General features: G+C 45.8%; 1 protein-coding gene across 1 annotated transcript; it reads right to left on the reverse strand.

Annotated features, from left to right (window-relative positions):
- Positions 1-9,734: 9,734 nt before the first annotated feature.
- LOC104033850 (scavenger receptor cysteine-rich domain-containing protein DMBT1) lies at positions 9,735-17,631 on the reverse strand. The gene is made up of 10 exons (XM_075717898.1): positions 17,421-17,631; positions 16,130-16,283; positions 15,689-15,903; positions 14,951-15,042; positions 14,427-14,607; positions 12,588-12,738; positions 12,029-12,240; positions 11,589-11,761; positions 10,550-10,938; positions 9,735-10,020 (listed from the first exon to the last, which is right to left on the reverse strand). Exons 1-10 carry the CDS (start codon positions 17,629-17,631, stop codon positions 9,735-9,737), a joined length of 2,064 nt encoding a protein of 687 aa, XP_075574013.1.
- Positions 17,632-18,311: the final 680 nt, after the last annotated feature.

The following is an 18,311-nucleotide window of genomic DNA, read 5'->3' on the forward strand; positions in this document are numbered from 1 at the left end:
ATTCCTCCATTCTTCAAGATACTCAAACCCAGCTGGACACAGTCCTGAGCAACCTGCTTTCTCTGACCCTGCCTGCTTTGAGCAAGGGTGGACTAGAGGATCTCCAGAACATCCCGCCTTAGCTGGGTTGTGACACCGTGAATAGAAAATTTATGGATGATGTCAAGGAGATTCAAGAGCAGAGGAGCACTAAATATGCTGTGGTTAAATTTATCCACAACAATTAAATCTGCCAGCACCATTCTTTAACAAAAACTTGGCTGTCAGAGTTCTCGCCAGGCCTTACCAATTTCAGCTTCCTGGTGCATTTCTGACATTTCCAATAAACGTTCTGTATGAGGACCTATGTCTTCAGGTTTGATAACAGGCACCTTTGATTTGTAGCTGCTAAAATGCCGGTGTCCTCTGTACACCTTAGCCTCTAATTTCTATTGCACATACTGACATCAGAGCAGCAGGAAGTTTGCCACAAAATAAAGTACCATAAAAACCTGTAAATAACCTGATGTATGACGCTGCATTCCTGATAACATATCAGCAATCCGTTGCTGTTCTCACATCAGTAGGAAATAGAAACTGTGAATGCTGAATGGGGGCTCAAAAGAGTGGAGTGGAGGGGGAGAACCACGTCCCTTGACATGCTTCTTTGGATGCAGCCCAGGATATGGTTGGCTTTCTGGGCTGCAACCACACATTGCCAGGTCATGTTGAGCTTCTCATCAACCAACATCCCCAAGTCCTTCTCCTCAGGGCTGCTCTCAATCCATTCTCAGCCCAGCCTGTATTTTTGCTTGGGTTTGCACCAACCCATGTGCAGGACCTTGCACTTGGCCTTGTTGAACTTCATGAGGTTTGCATGGGCCCACCTCTTAAGCCTGTCAAGGTCTCTCTGGATGGCATCCCTTCCCTCCACCATGTCGACTGCACCACAATGTTTGGTGTCATTGGCAAACTTGCTGGGGGTGCACTCAATCCCACTCTCTGTGTCACCAACAAAGATGTTAAACAGCGCTGGTCCCAATACTGACCCCTGAGGAATGCCACTCATCACTGGTCTCCACGTGGACTTCGAGCCATTGACCACAATTCTTTGTGTGCAACCATCCCACCAATTCCTCATCCACTGAGTGGTCCACCCATCAAATCCATGTCTCTACAATTTAGAGACAAAGATGTCATGCAGGACAGCATCAAATACTTGGCACAAGTTCAGGTAGATGATGTCATTTTCTCTTTCCCTATCCACCAATGCTGTAACCCTGTCATAGAAGGCCACCAGATTTGTCAGGCACGATTTACCCCTAGTGAAGCCATGTTGGCTGTCACCAATCACCTGCTTATTTTCCATGTGCCTTAGCATAGTTTCCAGGCGGATATGCTCCATGATCTTGCCAGGCACAGAGGCGAGACTGACTGACCAGTAGTTCCCTGGGTGTTCCTTTTTTAAAAATGAGGGTTATGTTTCCCCTTTTCCAGTCAGTGGAAACCTCACCAGACTGCCATGACTTCTCAAATATGATGGATAATGGCTTAGCAACTTCACCCACCAGTTCCTTCAGGATCCGCGAATGCATCTTATCAGGTCCCATGGACTTGTATACCTTCAGGTTCCTTAGATGGACTCAAACCTGACCTTCTCCTAAAGTATGCAGTTCTTCATTCTCCCAGTCCCTGCCTTTGCCTTCTGTGACTTAGGTGGTGTGGCTGGAGCACTTGCCAGTGAAGACTGAGGCAAAAATGTTGAGTATCTCAGCCTTCTCCATATCCTGGGTGACCAGGTCTCCTGTTTCCTTCCAGAGAGGACCCACATTTTCCCTAGTCTTCCTTTTATCATTGACATACCTATAGAAGCTTTTCGTGTTGCCCTTGACATCCCTGGCCAGATTTAATGCTATCAGGGCTTTAGCTTTCCTAACCTGATCCCTGGCTGCTCAGACTATTTCTCTGTATTCCTTCTAGGCTACCTGTCCTTGCTTCTACCCTCTGTAGGTCTCCTTTTTGTGTTTGAGTTTGTCCAGGAGCTCCTTGTTCATCCATGCAGGCCTCCTGGTGTTTTTGCCTCTTTGTTGGCATGCATCGCTCCTGGGCTTGGAGGAAGTGATCCTTGAATATTAACCAGGTTTCTTGGGCCCCTTCTCCCTCCAGAGGTTTATCCCATGGTACTCTACTAAGCAGATCCCTGAAGAGGCCAAAGTCTGCTCTCCTGAAGTCCAGTGTAGTGAGCTTGCTGTGTGCCCTCCTTGCTGCCCTAAGGATCTTGAACTCCACCATTTCATGGTCACTGCAGCCAAGGCTGCCCTTAAACTTCACATTCCCCACCAGCCCCCCCTTGTTGGTGAGAACAAGTGCAGCATAGCACCTCTCCTCATTGGCTCCTCTATCACTTGGAGAAGGAAGTTATCATCAGCGCATTCTATGATTACTTATGCCCTGCTGTGTTGTCCCTCCAACAGATATCGGAGTGATTGAAGTCCCCCATGAGGACCAGGGCTTGTGAACATGAGGCTGCTCCTATCTGTCTATAGAGGGCCTCACCTACTCAGTCTTTCTGGTCAGGTGGCCTGTAGCAGACTCCCACCATAATGTCACCTGTCCCTGCTCTCCCTTTAATCCTGACCCATAAGCTCTCAGTCGGCTCCTCATCTATCTCCAGGCAGAGCTCCAGGCACTCTAGCAGATCATTGACACAGAGGGTGACACCCCCTCCTCGTCTTCCCTGCCTGTCCTTCCTAAAGAGCCTGTATCCTTCCATTCCAACACTGCAGCTGTAGGAGACATCCCACCACATCTCTGTGATGCCAGTAAGACCATAGCCCTGCAGGCATGCACATGTTTCTAACTCATCTTGTTTATTCCCCATGCTATGTGTGTTTGCATAGAGGTATTTAAGTTGGGCCCCTGATGAAGTTGACTTACTGGCTGGAGTGGCTGGAATTCCTTTGTGCTGGTCTTCAGGTGCCCTCCTGCTGACCTGTGATCCTTCTCCAGGCTCTGGGCATCTATTACTGGCACTGGCATCAAACTGGTAGGAGTGGGATGAAGTTCTCCTCCCCCAGCAACTGTAGTTTAAAGCCCTCCACCAGCTTGGCAAGCCTATGACCAAAGAAGCTTTTCTGTTTCTCTGACAGATGGACCCCATCAGCCCCCAGTAGACCAGGTTTCTCAAAGTCCCATGGTCTAAGTAGCTGAACCCCTGGCTGGGGCGCCAGTCCTGTAAGCATTTGTTGATTTGACAGATTTGACTGGCCCTTTCAGACCCTTCCCATTGACTGGGAGAACTGATGAAAAAACTACCTGTGCTCCAGACTCCCTTACTGCTGCTCCCAGGGCTCTATAATCCTTCTTGATACTCCTCAGACTGCTCCTGGCTGTATCACTGGTGCCCACGTCAAATAACAACAGTGGGTAATAGTCAGTGGACTGTACAAGGCTTGGTAGTTTCTCAGTGACATCCCTGATATGAGCCCCCGGTAAGCAGGACACCTCTCCTGAGACTGCATCAGGTCGGCAAATGGGTGCCTCTGTACCTCTCAGAAGAGTCGCCTACTACTATCACCTATCGCCTTTTCTTAGTGGCGCTGGTTGTTATACAGGGAGCAGACTGGGCTGTCTTACTCAGCTCCAGTGTCCCTCCTGATGTGATGGGTCTTTCCTCTTCAGTCTGCAGAGTGGTGAAGTGGTTCTGCAAGGGCACCTCAGGCTTTGGGGGAAGACTCTTCCTCCTGCTAGTCCTTGCTGTTGCAAGCTTCCATTCTTTTGTGTTGTTGGCCCTGCTCCCCTCTGTGTGTGCTGGTGGGGGAGCTTTTGGCTGTTTGGCTGTGGGCTGTAGGTCCACTGCAGACTGCGCTTGGAACCAGCTATCTAACTCCTGCTCAGCCTCCCTGATGTTACGTGGCCTTCTCACCGCCTCCTGCAGCTCAGCCACCTGCTGCAGAAGGTCCTCCACCTGAGCACATCTTTTGCAGGCAGCTCTGCCACCTGTCCCTGTCCCAGGAGAAAGGTCCAGGCACTTCCTGCAGTGTGAGGTCTGCACTGCAGCCTCCCCCTTCAGCAGCTCCATCTGGGTGGAGGCATTGGCCACCGCTGGGGTAGATGGTGCAGACCTCCACCTCCCAGCTGGAGCAGCAGCCTTTCCTCTCAGACGAGTGCCCACCATTCTGACTTGAATCGTAGAATCATAGAATCACAGAATGCTTTGGGTTGGAAGGGCCCTTCAGAGCCCCCCCAGCCCAGCCCCTGCAGCAAGCAGGGACAGCTTTAACCAGAGCAGGGTGCTCAGAGCCCCGTCCAGCCTGGCCTGGGATGGTTCTGGGGATGGGGCCTCCACCGCCTCGCTGGGCAACCCCTTCCAGTGCCTCACCACCCTCACTGTAAAAAATGACTTGAGGGTCAGGTAGGATGAGTGCCCTTGACCTGTGCAGATGGTCACAGAACAGTACCTGTTTGCGGGGTTATGTGTACTTCAAGTGTCCCGCTTGGCCAGTGGAATGCCTCTCCTTCGAAGAGGCGCCCACCTGTGTGAACTGCCACCCCACGTCCTGTTGGCAGTGCTCCTGGTTGCTCGTGCTCCCCAGGCTGCTTTTTATAGGCATGGAGGTGGTCGTGGTTGCTCTGGCAATGCCCAGGCCTCATCAGTGTCTCCCATGAGAGCTGGTGGCTCCTGGCGGGAGAGAAAAAACACATTAAACTTACCTAATGTTTTTAATCCTAACAAAGCCAAGCAAACTAAAGATCTTGATTCCCAAAGATGTAAGTCTACAGTGCTAGCCAGTGCTGGTTTTGATGATTTTCCCGCTCAGCCCAGCTCATGCAAGGTCTTCCCAAAGATTCCCAAATTGGTAGCCTGGACAGCAGATGTCTATATTGTGCTGCTCAGTGCCTTGCCTCTTTCAGGAATTTTATCTTCTTTCAGAGGCTGAAAAACAGGAGAAACAAAGGGCCATAATGGCCCATTTAGATTTTCTCTGCTCAAGGCCCCAAGCATTTACACATTTCATACAAAGGCTGTGTGCCTTGGTTTGTTATTTAAAGTAGAACTAGATTGTTGTTTGTGTCTATCATATTTCTTAACACTTCTTAATACTTTTCTTTGTATTTCTTCCTTGCACTAACCAAAGATCTGAAACGATGGAGTAGTTTGACTTAGGAATGTATTGTTTTAATAGTTAAAAACTGCACCAAAGAAAAAACTATCAATTAAAAAAAATATTCTTCGTATCTCCAGTCTAATACCTAGTGCAACAGGACCTAGTTTTCTGAGCTGTATGTTTTATTTTCTCTGAATCACAAATGTAGCAAGATGGCATGCAAAGTGCAGTATGTGCCATTTCCTTTTTTCTTTCCCCACACAACTGGGCAGACCATTTCTGCCAGTGTGCTTTTTGTAATATGAGGGGTGCTGTACATGTGATAATCTGAGGCAACAGGAGTGTAGTGTTTACTAAATGGCTGGGCAATGACAAATATAAATACACCCCACCTGTTCCTCTCCCTACCCCCATTACTTAGGCATTATATAAGAATTTGTAGACAAGGAAAAGAAGTTAGTGAATTTTGCCATACTAGATGAAGTCAATTTTATACATATATTGCTGTATTAGGTACTGCACTATGTATTGACATTTAACTGGGAGCCAGGATGCATCGTTAAAATTAAATATAAGAATGAGCAGCAAAATTTTGTAATTCTTTAACTAAGCTATGTGCATAACTCTTTTGCTATGAATAGTCTCCCAAAATCTTTGGAAATTATTGAGGTAGTTAAATGTTTGCCTTAACCTCTGCAAGATCAGGCCTCCAATACACTTCTCAAAATCCATTCTGAAGATATTTCCTGAAATGCTTACTGCTCAACTGATGCACTCAGCTCATAAATTTCACAACAAGGGTACATACTGAGGGCAACATACCTCAACCTCCACATTGGAAAGCTCCCAAAGGCCAAACCAGACCGTGCTATGCCTTTCTACACAGCCTGACACAACTGGGGCATGACCATACCAGCACCAAGTAGTAGGTTTTGTTCTTTATCATGATGAGAAAGCACAGCAATACTCTCAGAAGGTCTGAGCAAGTCATGAGGTCTCCAGGCTTTGCTTGCCATTACATAAATAACAGCTAAGTGCTACTATAGAGAGCCTACAAGTTGGCTGTAGCATAATGCATAGGGAGGCCCTGGCCATATTAACTGGCTGCCCAAATGCTCACAGCCTGCTGAAAAGGCTAGGCAAGGCTTAGCTGCCTAACCCAGTCACTTCAGGCCTTGCAAACATATCTTTGTTAGATAAGAGGAATTTTGTATTGGTCTATTTGTCTAAAAAAGCAGAAGGAAAAAAAGGGGGAAAGGTTATGGAGATGCCTTGAAGTGAGGTGATATAAAATATCTTCTTACAGCTTTCACTGACATTCAGTTTTATTAGCTTGATTATAACTTCAACAAATATGGTCCAAGAACAGTGCAGATCTATAGAAATGTTTAAAATACTCTCAGAAAATTTTGTATTGTGCTTGCAAGTTATCTGTTATAAGAATCTCATACATCTCATCCCCTGCATGACCCATATTTTTTTCCTGAGGATTTCACTGTGCTGCAGCTGCCTTTGGCTTTGGCATTCCCTGGTTCACGTGAATACAATATACAATGAATCTACTTTGTCTTGTCATAAGGATGCATGAGTCATCCCTTAAAAAAGAAAAAGACAATCATCATTGACTTATTCCATTGTGCCTTTTGTAGCTGCCACCCTACAGTGTAGGAAGATTGGTGTAGTTTTGAAACAAGAACCTGAGCTAAGAATAGTAATGATATAAGCTTTACTGAACTGACAAAAAACCTTGAAAGAGAAATAAATACTAACACAAGCCTTTTCAAATGAGAATTAGCAGAGCACTTAAGGAAAGAGCAATTAAAAAAAGAAAATGTAAGAGTAGATGTTAGTTATTAACAATCATTATTTGTATTTACTAAGAGCACATCAATGACTACACTGTTTGACGTAAATTCTGAGATTTGATATATAGATGGAGGAGACCTGCTGTACATAACCAAGGACTGGTGGGGAAAACTTCAGACGTTAGTGCAAATATGACAGTGTAAATAGTTTTATAGGGATGCTCATATCTTCTCTATTCATTCACCAGCATTTAATAGAGGGGGAAATCATGGAGACATTTGGGGGTTTGCTGCAGTTATGTAGGTTGTAGTTTCATGATAACAGAAATTTATTATAGCCCTTTAGCTACTCCACATATTTTGTTTTTAAACATTAAGTACTTGTGAATCATTAAACTTTCATCCAGTTCAGTCCTCAACCTATGTTATCTTTTAGCCCTCCTCTTCTTCAGAAACCTTTCACAGAAAAATTTCCTCCAGCTGTATGCAATTACATTATCACAGTGGTAATGTGGTGAGTCAAAAGGCACTGAAGTCTGATCTAGTTTTTTCCCCGGGGAAGTTTTGAACATGTTTCAAAACAAGAGGCTGTAACAGTACCTTGGTTTGCCCATTCACAGCTCCAATTACACGTAAGCAGGTTATCTCCAGTATCCTAAGCTTTTGTTGGCAAAGAAAAAAAAAAAAACCCAAACCTCCAAAACCAGACATGGGACTTTTAAGTTGTTTTCCAGAATTGCTTTTGGTTGACAGTGAAGTGCTAGGTTAGGCTGTAGCAATAATTACACCATCACGGTAATAGCATAATAAAGATTTGTATGAATTTTACAGAGGTGCCTGGCTTAGGCAGTAAGTCATAGACATAAGCTGTTATGCAGGGCTGATCTCACAGCAGATCTGGAACACAAATAAAGATCATCTTGGGTTTTTCCAGAACCCAGGTACGTGATGTTCCTGTGTTCTTGCAGGAGAGCCCCATATATGAACAACATATTGCTTGGAAAAATTCTTTATTACAGATGATGCTCTTCAAGACAGCAAAACTTTGATTTCAAATGCAGAGACACTTTCAGGAATCAAGACAGTAATATCACACCAGAAATATTGTCTTCCTGATTTTGCAATTACATAATTTATATTGGAAATCAGCCATAATTGAAAATAGCTCATTTTCTCAACAAGAAGAACCCCCCTAAAGAACAAGTCACAAAATATTCAGACATTATGTATGAGGATCCATATGCAATTGGAAGAATAATTTTTCTCTTTCAGTCCTGCGTGATTGTCTAGGTATTTTTAGCTGCATAAAACCTTTTCCATCTGAAACATTTCATTATGCCATGCAATTTTTATGCAAAATTTAATCTCCATCTCAGAAAATCAGAAGTGGTAGAAAACAGGACTTAAAAGAAGACTTAGGAGAGTACAACAGTAGTACTTGCATTCAAATATTTTGCCTGCTAACACTGACTGCAGTGGAAAGAGAAAACATTACAAGGCAGTTTCAACAGTGCTAGCCTTGCCTGGAGGGTAAATTGAAATATATACCTTGCATCGCATTGACATTTATTGAAGTATCTGTCAGAGGTATACAGATGGGCTCCGTTACTGGCTATCACACAGCACACATTTTGTGATGTACTCACAACTGCCCTGCAGCAAGGAAGGACTCTTGATATTAATTTACCTCTGAGGAAGTGGGAAACAAACTCACGTTTGGTGTGGAGCGGGAGCTGGCTATCTGGGTTCCCACAACCCAGGCTGTATTATTCACTAGCAGAGTCAAGATATCCATCTTCAGAGGAGGAAGCTGATGATTCAGGTACTGTGTTAAGATTTGAGAGCCTAATATTGTAGGTGGCAACTAATTTGAGGGTTGTGGTTGAGTTGCCTCCTTTCCCTGGTCTTACGGCTTCCTTCAATGCTGAATTGTTATGCCAAGCCCACCTCTTCTCATGAGGTGAGCCATCACCACAGAAAGCCTTTCATGCTTGGATTTTAATCTTGAATTGTCGGTGAAATTACTGAATGCAAGAAAATTACTCAATCCTTCAAATTACTCAACCAATGTGACCAGCTGCAGGTGTTTACCAAGGTTTACATGATCTGGTATGGAATTGGTTTCTTCACTTTATGTTTCAAAAGAAACCCAACAAGAGTGAAAAGCAACTGCCAGGGGCCAGAGAGCAATAATAAATGGTGCATGAGAAATATCAGCTGGAGCAGGAGCTGAATTCCTGTTCTCCTGGATGACAAAAGGGTCCAGCTCCGGGAAGGATGAGAGGACCTGGTTACATTTGATCCCTCATCTTGTTATTTCCAAAACATTTAAAAAAGAAAGAAAAAAAAAAATTCTAGATCAGGTTTAAAGATCAATCAATTTTTTGCATTCTGATACATCCAGAGTACTCTAGATACACATCAAACAAGGATTAAATTAGAAGAGTTTGTTTATAGAACTTAAACTGCAAATTAAGCATTTCAGTTCTACCACTAAGAACACAAACAACAAACAAAAAGCTTAGAAATCAGAAATTTGTCTGGGAAGCTTTCAGATTGGCTTTTCAGATGCAGCAGCTACAAGTCACAGGCAGTTTGGGAACAGGTGAGTTCCACGGAGCTGCCTGTGCCCTGTCTCATCAGACTTCACGCAGAGCTGCTGAATTAACATTTTTATGATGTGCAGACAAAGTCAATGGATGTGGAGTGGGATTAATAGGCAAGAGTCAGTAAGCACATTCCTCATGTTTATTGTAGAGCTGCTGGCAATCCAGCAGCAGCGTAGTTTCATGCAGAATTAAGTTGGCATTTAAAGATGCTATCTGCTAAAGGAGACAAAGTTTTATTTAAAACCACATGCATTCCTATTCTCAGCACCATCTTGCTTAAGCTGTATTGGCCCAGCAACAACAGTCACACTTTCTTGGCCAGAGCTCGCCTCTCTCTTGGACCTAGTAATACAACCTTGGTAGCATCTGGAAGAATAGTCATAGGCCCTGCACACCACTAGTTCACACTGCAGGTAAACCAATGGATTGTTATGAATAAACTGGAAGGCATTGAATTTAAACCGGACTATGTGTCTGTAGGGTGAATAATATGTAGAATAGGTGGAATCTTGAACACACCTAAAAAGAAACAAAAAAATCTCTCATCAATACATGCTGCCATCAGTCATTTACATGCAATATAACACGTAACGTGAAAAGTGATTTTAAAACATGATGAAAATTGTTCAGAAACCTGCAATTAGGAAAAGCAAGATGCCCTTCTTTGGCAGCATTGAGCCACGTTACCTCCCTTCAGCCTGTCGTGTGTCTAGATACCTAGTGTTTGTACATTTTTCTGAAAGTGAATTAGCCTTACCTGAGATATGCCACTGTTACCTCTCTGATAAGAACAATCCATGGTAAACTGGCCATAGCTATTTAGTCTGTTTATAATTTTAAGCTGGGGGATGGTGTGTGTTACATTTTTGGTCAATCCAACCCCCTTCCCCCAATAAACCTCAATTGCCTATATCCATTAATTAGTTAGAAGCAGACATTAATGTATGCTGTATTCACACTATTCCATTAAACAAAAATGAAAAAAGAAAAAAAAGATACAGGAGTTCAAAGGCAGTTCTTTCAGTAATTGTAACGCATAAGAGCTTACCCGTTCCTGATTATATCATAGGTTACCGTCGTAAAATTGTGGGGAGTGGGAGATGCCACACATGTGTCCACAAACAACATGAGGTTTGAATCAGAGCTGTGCAGGTAAGCTTCAAGGAACAAATTCTGGTTGATATCAACGCAGTATGGCAACTCATTCACTGGCCGTGAGAAGGATGCAGAATGATAAAGTGTAAGGTTTACATCATATCTGCTATACTGAGTTTCATTGACGTCAAAATTGTCCTCTGCAACATACATTATTTCTGCCCATGTGTTCTGGAGCATTTTGCAGTTGATATGCAAGTAAAGGTTTTTATTTCTTGTGATTACAGTACCAGAAGACGATCCTCTAATAAGGTTGGAATAGATTATTGTATTGTTGTTTCCCTGTTTGGCATATAAAATAAAATGCAGAATTAATTCATGTAGTCAGGTTTCCTATTATGCATTCTAAACTTTACTGTACCCTTACAGCAATGTGCACAGTAACTGCATTATTTCCCAGAAAGTCTGCTGTGGAGAAGTCTGAGCCTAGTAATTTCTGTTCTCAAGATAAGAATCTGTAACCTACAGGTAATATTCAGTGACTACAGTGTGGACCTAGAAAACTACTACCTGCAGACATAACTAATTAAATACAAACTATACAATTCTTTGAACATCAAATGTCTGAAGGATCTGGTCCAGCACAGTTTTTAAGTTCAAATCTGACCTAAACCACTATTGGTCATATTTAGTAAAGGCTTTGAGACCTTTAAATCACTATACTCAGCTTGGGACCTTGAAAATGCCAAGTGTTTGCTTCTTCCCACACTTTATTCCTTACAAGATCAGCAGCAGATGCAGGAAATATGAGTGTTAATAAACCTTATCCCTCAGGAGAGGGAGAGGCAATCCATAATCAACAGGACACTTCCAGTCCCTGCAGACCTCGGTATAGCTTTCAATTTGTGCTGGTTTTCAAAACTAGTTCTTTGGTTTGAATTTTTACACACTCACAATATTTGCATATTCTGTTGAAACGTTTAAAGTCATACCTCTCTCACCGTGCCGCAGCGAGTGTATGGTATATCAAATATAACGTAGTCTGATGTAATGTTGGGTTTGCAATAGGGGTCATTCAAGGAGAGCTTCCAGGCGGAGTAGCCTTGTGACTGGAGGTAGTACCTGCTCACAACTGCACGCATGTAGTCTGGCAAACACAACAGTGCTAGCAGATGGCAAAGAAAATACATTACAAGCTCATTGAAGTGACTGAAAAGGTTATACTTAAATAAACCATATCTTTTGCAGAAGTAGCTGATATTGCAGAAGGAGTTCAGAATCCAAATCATATACTTGCATCTCTATGAAATATTACAGACTTAATTTAAAATAACATGAAATGGGTGATTCATTGAAGTGGTACAACAAGATTAATAATCAGTGAATTAGCAGATAATTGAGAAGGAGGTTTCTGCTTTAAACATTAACTTACTAGTGCTCTGATCTGCTGGAGTGGAATAATAGTCAGCCTGAAACCCTCTGTATGTGTATCGAGAGTTACTGTAAAATCGGACAGTCAGCAGGTTTGAGGAAGATGTGTATGTGCGAAAATAACCAGAACAAAATTTCCCAAGGAGAGGAGAGGTACGGAGTGGCCCATCATAGACTTCCACATAGTCAGACAGGCATCTGCCACCTTCCATCCTGGGGAGCAAACATGACTATTTAGTGAAATGCTTAATTTTAATTTTTTTAATATTTCTTTTTCCTTTTTGTTTTTTTTTTTTAACTCAGATTACCTGTTCATAGCAAAAGAGTACATTTTAGTGATATGACTATCAAGTCTTTGGAACAGAAATTACAGCCCCCAGTTTCTGTCTCATTAGATGCCAGCCACATTATTGACTAAATAAACAAAAATGAATAATTTTTTCATCTCAGACATAGTAAAAGCTTTGAAAAACATCCTTGAAATCAAGCAGCTACCAGCTTACTAAGTCAAAGGTGTCGATCCCATACATCATCTTCCCAAGTAAGAAATTTTTACTTACTGAACATCTCTAAACGTGAGTGTGACACGAAAGTTATTCTTTGCTTCTATTTCCCAAACACAGTTGGCATTGTTTGGATAATTTCTGGGGTAAAATGGACTCTGTAATGTCCCAGATGGAGAGGAAAGCAAGCCGCCACAAGAATAATCCTCTGCAGAGAAAAATATGAGAAGAAAAATATACATATACACTATTTAAGGTTGCTTTTGGAACACGTCTTTGTAGAATTTATAAGTCTAAAATTTAGTGGCAGTGACTTCTACGGGCTTCAATGGTCTTTCTATTAGGTACATATATCATCTGAATGCAGATTAGGAGATGCTAACATACTGAATAGCTTTTATAATGCTGATCTTCAGTGTCTGCACTAGCAGGATACAAATATTTGTCACAGAACTGCGCAATCATTGAGGCTGGACATCTGGAGGTCAGCTGTTCCTTGAAAGAGGAAAAGTCACAGCTGAGCCTGGTTCACCTCTATTACAATTTCTAATGACCAAAGGGAAGGAAAAAAAAAGACCAAAATTATTTTGTTTCCAAAAAAGAATGCTGACAAGTATCCGATTCATAAACATGAAGACTTTTTGTCACAGTCAAAGAACTGTATGAAATTTATATATAGATCAGTTGCAGCCTAATCAAATAATAGGGGAATTAAGATCTAAGAAAGTTTAGAAGTAAAATAAAGTCATGGATTTCTAGGATACTTTTCAGTACAAGCTCAAACTACTCCAAGAAAAGAGAAATGTGTAAATGGACATCATCTTTTGAATTATATTCCAAATTAGAAAAAAATACACATTTACTTCTTTTAACCTAAGGAATGAACAAGAGACCTACTGAGGTCTAAGAGATTTTCATTTTTTATTTTCAGCTTCTAGCAAACTGAAAAAAAACCTTCTCTCACTAACTGACCTAACATTTACTATGTGAACAATTAAACTTTCAAACTATGCACTAACCTCAAAGGATGTGCTTGAACAAACAGCTGAAATAGGAATTAGTGGAATAATACTACTTATGAAGTGGTTGAAAACAATGCTGCCTAAGCACTTGTGAAATTACTGCTCGGCTGCAAAGAAATAAGTAACTACACTGAGTGTGAAATCACCTGCATTGTAATTCTGTGATAATTTGAGGCATCGTTCTTTTGGTATTACATGAAGAGGAATATGCCCCAAAACTATGGGCAGTAACATTTCTCTCATTGGCTACAACCATGACCGAGCAATTCCTCTGCCTGCACTTGCACACACAGAGCCCCAGCACAAACACATGAGCCTTGCCATCTGGGAACCCCACCTTAGATGCTCCATATATGTTCTGCCTGAAGATCAGGACACACTTTTGTACTGTGAGGGTGACTGAGCACAGGCCCAGGTTGCCCACAGAGCTTGTGGACTCTCCATCCTTGGAGACAGTCAAGAACCATCTGGACACTGTCTTGGGCAGCCAGCTCTAGGTGATCCAGCTTTAGCCAGGGAGTAGGACCAGATGACCTCCAGAGGTCCCTTCCAACCTCTGCCATCCTGTGATTCTGTGATCCATAACCAGGGGCAGGAGCTAATCAGACCCCTCAACCCCTCCTGACATACCTGTGGTCGATGACATGGTGGACATCGAGCTGGAGCTATATGGCACTGCAGGGAGAGAGCAGCAGGTGAGCGAGCAGTGTTTTGCCTAGCAGGAACAACCTGCTTGGAGTCACCCCTCTCCAAAGGGCTCCCCGGACACTGAAACCCAGCACCCACAGTCACCACCTGGATCCGTGGCAGGTCCCTGTGTGGCTGCACCTTAAAGCCTTCCCCCTCCTTCCCACCAGCCCAGAGTGCAGCTCACTTTCTACGTGTACAATAGCTCCCATCAGCAGGACCTCGCATGCCAATGGAGGAACATCTTTGTTAATCATCAGGATGATGGGACAGGGTGGACCCTCGGCAAGTTTGCTGATGACACCAAACTGGGAGGAGTGGCTGATCCGCCAGAGAGTCCTGCTGACATCCAGAGGAACCTCGACAGGCTGGAGAAATGGGCGAACAGGAACCTCATGCAGTTCAACAAGGTGAATTGCCAAGTCCTGCTCCTGGGTAAGAAGAACCCCAAGCACCAGTAAGCATCTGGGCCACTCGGCTGGGAAGCAGCTCTCCAGAAAAGGCCCTGGGGGTCCTGGTGGTCACCAAGTTGAACATGAGCCAGCAATGGTTTGCACAGGGGGGTGGGACTAGATGACCTCCAGAAGTTGCTTCCAACTTCAGCCATCATGTGACTCTCTGATCTGAGCAAGGGCAAGAGATAACCAGACCCCTCGACCCCTCCAGACCTACCTGTGGTCGATGACACGGGCGGAGTCAAGCTGGAGCTACCTGGCGCTGCAGGGAGAGAGCAGCAGGTGAGGGAGCAGCACTGTACTTAAGATGAAGAGCCCGCTGGGAGTCACCCCTCCCCAAAGGCAACCCTGGGAGACATAAACCCGAGACCCACAGCAAGCACTGTAACCTGGCAGGACCGAATGAGACCAATCTTGACCATCCTGTGATTCTGTGATCCTGAGCAGGGGCAGGAGATAACCAGACCCCTCAAACCCTCCAGGCCTTACCTAAGGTCAACAACAGAGGGAAGTTGAGCTGGAGCTACCTGGAGCTGCAGGCAGAGAGCAGCGGCTGCTCTCATTCCTCAACAACTCCTCAGCTGCAAAAAGGAGTTCAGTGCACTGCATGTGAAGCCATTGACCTTCTTTACTTTGGGAAAAGAAGTAGTAACCAGGAGCAGCAGGAACATTGGCCTCTGCAGCTTGCAGCAATGAGTGTGCCATGAACAGGCAACTCCTCTTCCTGCAGTAAAGGCTGGAAAACTCAACGATGGTTCAGCGGCAGCACTGGTGGAGGTGGAGAAAGCCCTGTCCCTGCCCATCAGGCAAAGAAACAGCATTCTGGCAGCAGTCTCGTGCCAGTCCTGTCCACAAAGATGCCCCCGAACCAAAATGCCTGTCAGTGGGGCCAATGGGTCTGGATGCCCACAGGTGTCAGGAGCCATCAGAAGGCCCTTAAGGAAGAGTTTGTGCTTCTGTCCTGGCAAAGAGCAAAGGACAGCTGCGATCTTACCTGTGGTGCTGCTGAAAGTGGAAATCGAGTAGTAGTAGGCCTGGAAACCCCTCTGGGTGACACTGCTGTCACTGCGAAACAGGATGGTCAGCTGGTGCCTGGATGACCTGAAGATGTGATGGTCATTCCAGCAAACAGTCCCGAGGAGCGGGGCCTGGGGGGACCCGCCGTCGTACACCTCGATGGTGTCGTACCAGCAGTTGTTGCCTTCCAGCCTGCAGAGGGAGAGGAGGGTCTGTCTGCACTGTAGGCTGTACCACCTCCGAGCACAAGTACCAGCAGGAGCTGCAGGGCTCAAGCAACCCAACCCCATTCCCAGCCTGTCCCCGGAGCTCGGGCAGAGGTGGCCAAGGCGCCGCAATGGGGACGAAGCTGCCTCTGAGCCCAGAGCCAGCACTGGGCACACTGCCCACACCACAGCTGCCACCCCGCTGGACTCACTCAACATCTGAAAACTGGAGCTCGACTCTGCGATCCGGCTGCCACAGCTGTATGCGCCACACGCAGTAGGCACTGTTGGGGTAGGAGTTGGGGTAGCCCGGGCTCTGGACTGAGCCGGACAAACCCTGAAGCAAGCCACCACAGGAGCCAGCCTCTGTGGAAAGGAGCAGAGCCCAGCAATGGGCAGGGAGCTCTTGACATCCTATTGCCAGAAGCTGTCAGAGAAGGCACAGCACCCTGCAAGGAGGCTGTGCCACAGCCCCACAGAGATCCTCCCTCCTGGCCACACCCCAAAGTCTCATCCCTGCGTCCCCCCAGCCCAGAGCACAGGTTGCGCTCGGCACGGGCACTAATCCCCATTGGCGGGGCCAGGTTGTCCAGCGGGACACCTGAGGCAGGAGAAAACCAAACCCCTTAACCCCTCCAGACCTACCTGTGGTCAACGACACAGGGGAAGTCAGGCTGGGGCTACCTGTTGCTGCAGGGAGAGACCAGCAGGTGAGCAAACAGCATTTTGCCTAAGAGGAACAACCTGCTGGGAGTCAACCTTCTCCAAAGGGCTCCCAGGACACTGAAACCCAAAACCCGCAGCCGGCACCGTAAAGTGGCTGGACTGAGCAAGACAGCTGCAGCACTGACAGCCCCAGCACTTGCTCAAGGGCATCACCACTGTGGCACCATGAAGACTAGTGCCAAACCTCTCCCACAGTAGAAGCAACTGCTTAATCCCAAAGGATTCCAAATGGTCCCGCATCATCCCGGAGCATCAGAGATGTCACCCAGGCTCTATAAGCGCAGCCCACAATTGGGTCTTCTGCTCTGATGGAGACAGAGCATCCCAGAGACAGAGCACCCCAAGGAGAAGAAGAATGTAAAAAGAAATCTCTGGTTACCTGTTGACCAAAGTGTCCCTAGTCCCGAGTCTGGAAGGAGAAAACCAGAGGGCGTGAGGCACTCGGACCCCTTGGCTCCCCTCAGAGCACATGCTATAAGCTCATGGAGAGCTATGGAGGGACCCATGGGGCAGATGGTCTGGCTCAAAACTGACCCCTTCCTCATACCCTGCTCTGTGTGCGAGCCATCACCCGAATCCCAGACCTCCCGAGCACAGCCTGCAAGCGCAGGCACGGTGCTCCCTCTGAAACATGGGCCCCTGCATTAGGAACACGGACCCATGACCCGCTGCTGCCCTGCAGAGCATGGAAAAAGGGCTGACCAGCCTTTGCCCAGCCCCATACGACCTCCAGACGGGTTTTCTTCAGGAAGATGACACCAAAACACAAAAACCCACCTGAGCATATTACAGAAGCATCCCCGTGATAACAGCCAGAGTGCATTTCGTTGTAAGGGCAATACCACAAAGAGTATTCATAGCCCACACAATCCACCTCTGTCATCATGTACGGGTACCAGTCGCTCGAAGGGAAATAGTGCATCACACCAAGAGGCGAGCCGCAGCCAAGCTGCCTGCACACAACCTGGGCATCTTGCATATCCCACATGTGTCCACACACTTTAGTCCAGACTCCGAAATAGAATAATTCCACGTTGCCTGCACATCTGTTCGGCCCACCGGTCAGCTGCAGCAACAGCTCTTTGAAAGACACAAAACCCTTGGTCAGGCCAGCAGTGCTCTGGTTTCAGGCAATGATATTTGCTGACCAATGCATGAGAAAGCGGGCAGTGCCAGTGGGTCAGGCAGACCCATAGATCTTTGCAAACCAGCCCCGGCTTGTGTGAGCCCTGGGAAAGCCATGGGGGCCAGGACCTTACCCCTGGGATGGTGGGCCTGACCTCTCAGGTTCAGCCCCCTGCTTCCTGGCAGGGCAAAGGGAGAGCGCAGGATTCCCCATCCTCCCCGGGCACAGCTGTTCCCTGACACCCAGCAGCATCCACCCACAGCTCAGTGCAGGGCCAGCAGCCCCTTCTCGGGCTCCCACACTGGGGTACAGAGAGGCTGGGGCAGCAGTGGGTACGCACGTCCCTGGGGCCACGATGACCTGGCAGACAGACTCACCGTCAGCTATGGTTGGAACTGCAGAGAAGAACAAGCAGACAAAAACCACACAGAGAGAAAGTGAATTAGGACAAATCCTTTGGGAACTGTCAGCACGCTTTACCCTTTCCCCAGTGAGTCAAGTCAAGTCCCCAGCGAAGGGCACAAGCGACAGAAGATCACTTT

The sequence above is a fragment of the Pelecanus crispus genome, chromosome 10 (genome assembly GCF_030463565.1).
Source record: "Pelecanus crispus isolate bPelCri1 chromosome 10, bPelCri1.pri, whole genome shotgun sequence".
In the NCBI taxonomy this organism is placed as follows: domain Eukaryota; kingdom Metazoa; phylum Chordata; class Aves; order Pelecaniformes; family Pelecanidae; genus Pelecanus; species Pelecanus crispus.

What these genes read in the sequence shown, in the direction of transcription:
- LOC104033850 (XM_075717898.1), bottom strand. Translation starts at nt 17,631, where the DNA reads ATGTGGGATATGCAAGATGCCCAGGTTGTGTGCAGGCAGCTTGGCTGC. An exon ending in CTCTCTCCCTGCAGCGCCAG is followed by an intron (nt 14,608 to 14,950) that starts GTAGCTCCAGCT and finishes CCATTTCTCCAG; the next exon opens with CCTGTCGAGGTTCCTCTGGA. An exon ending in TATGATATAATCAGGAACGG is followed by an intron (nt 10,021 to 10,549) that starts GTAAGCTCTTAT and finishes GTTTCTTTTTAG; the next exon opens with GTGTGTTCAAGATTCCACCT.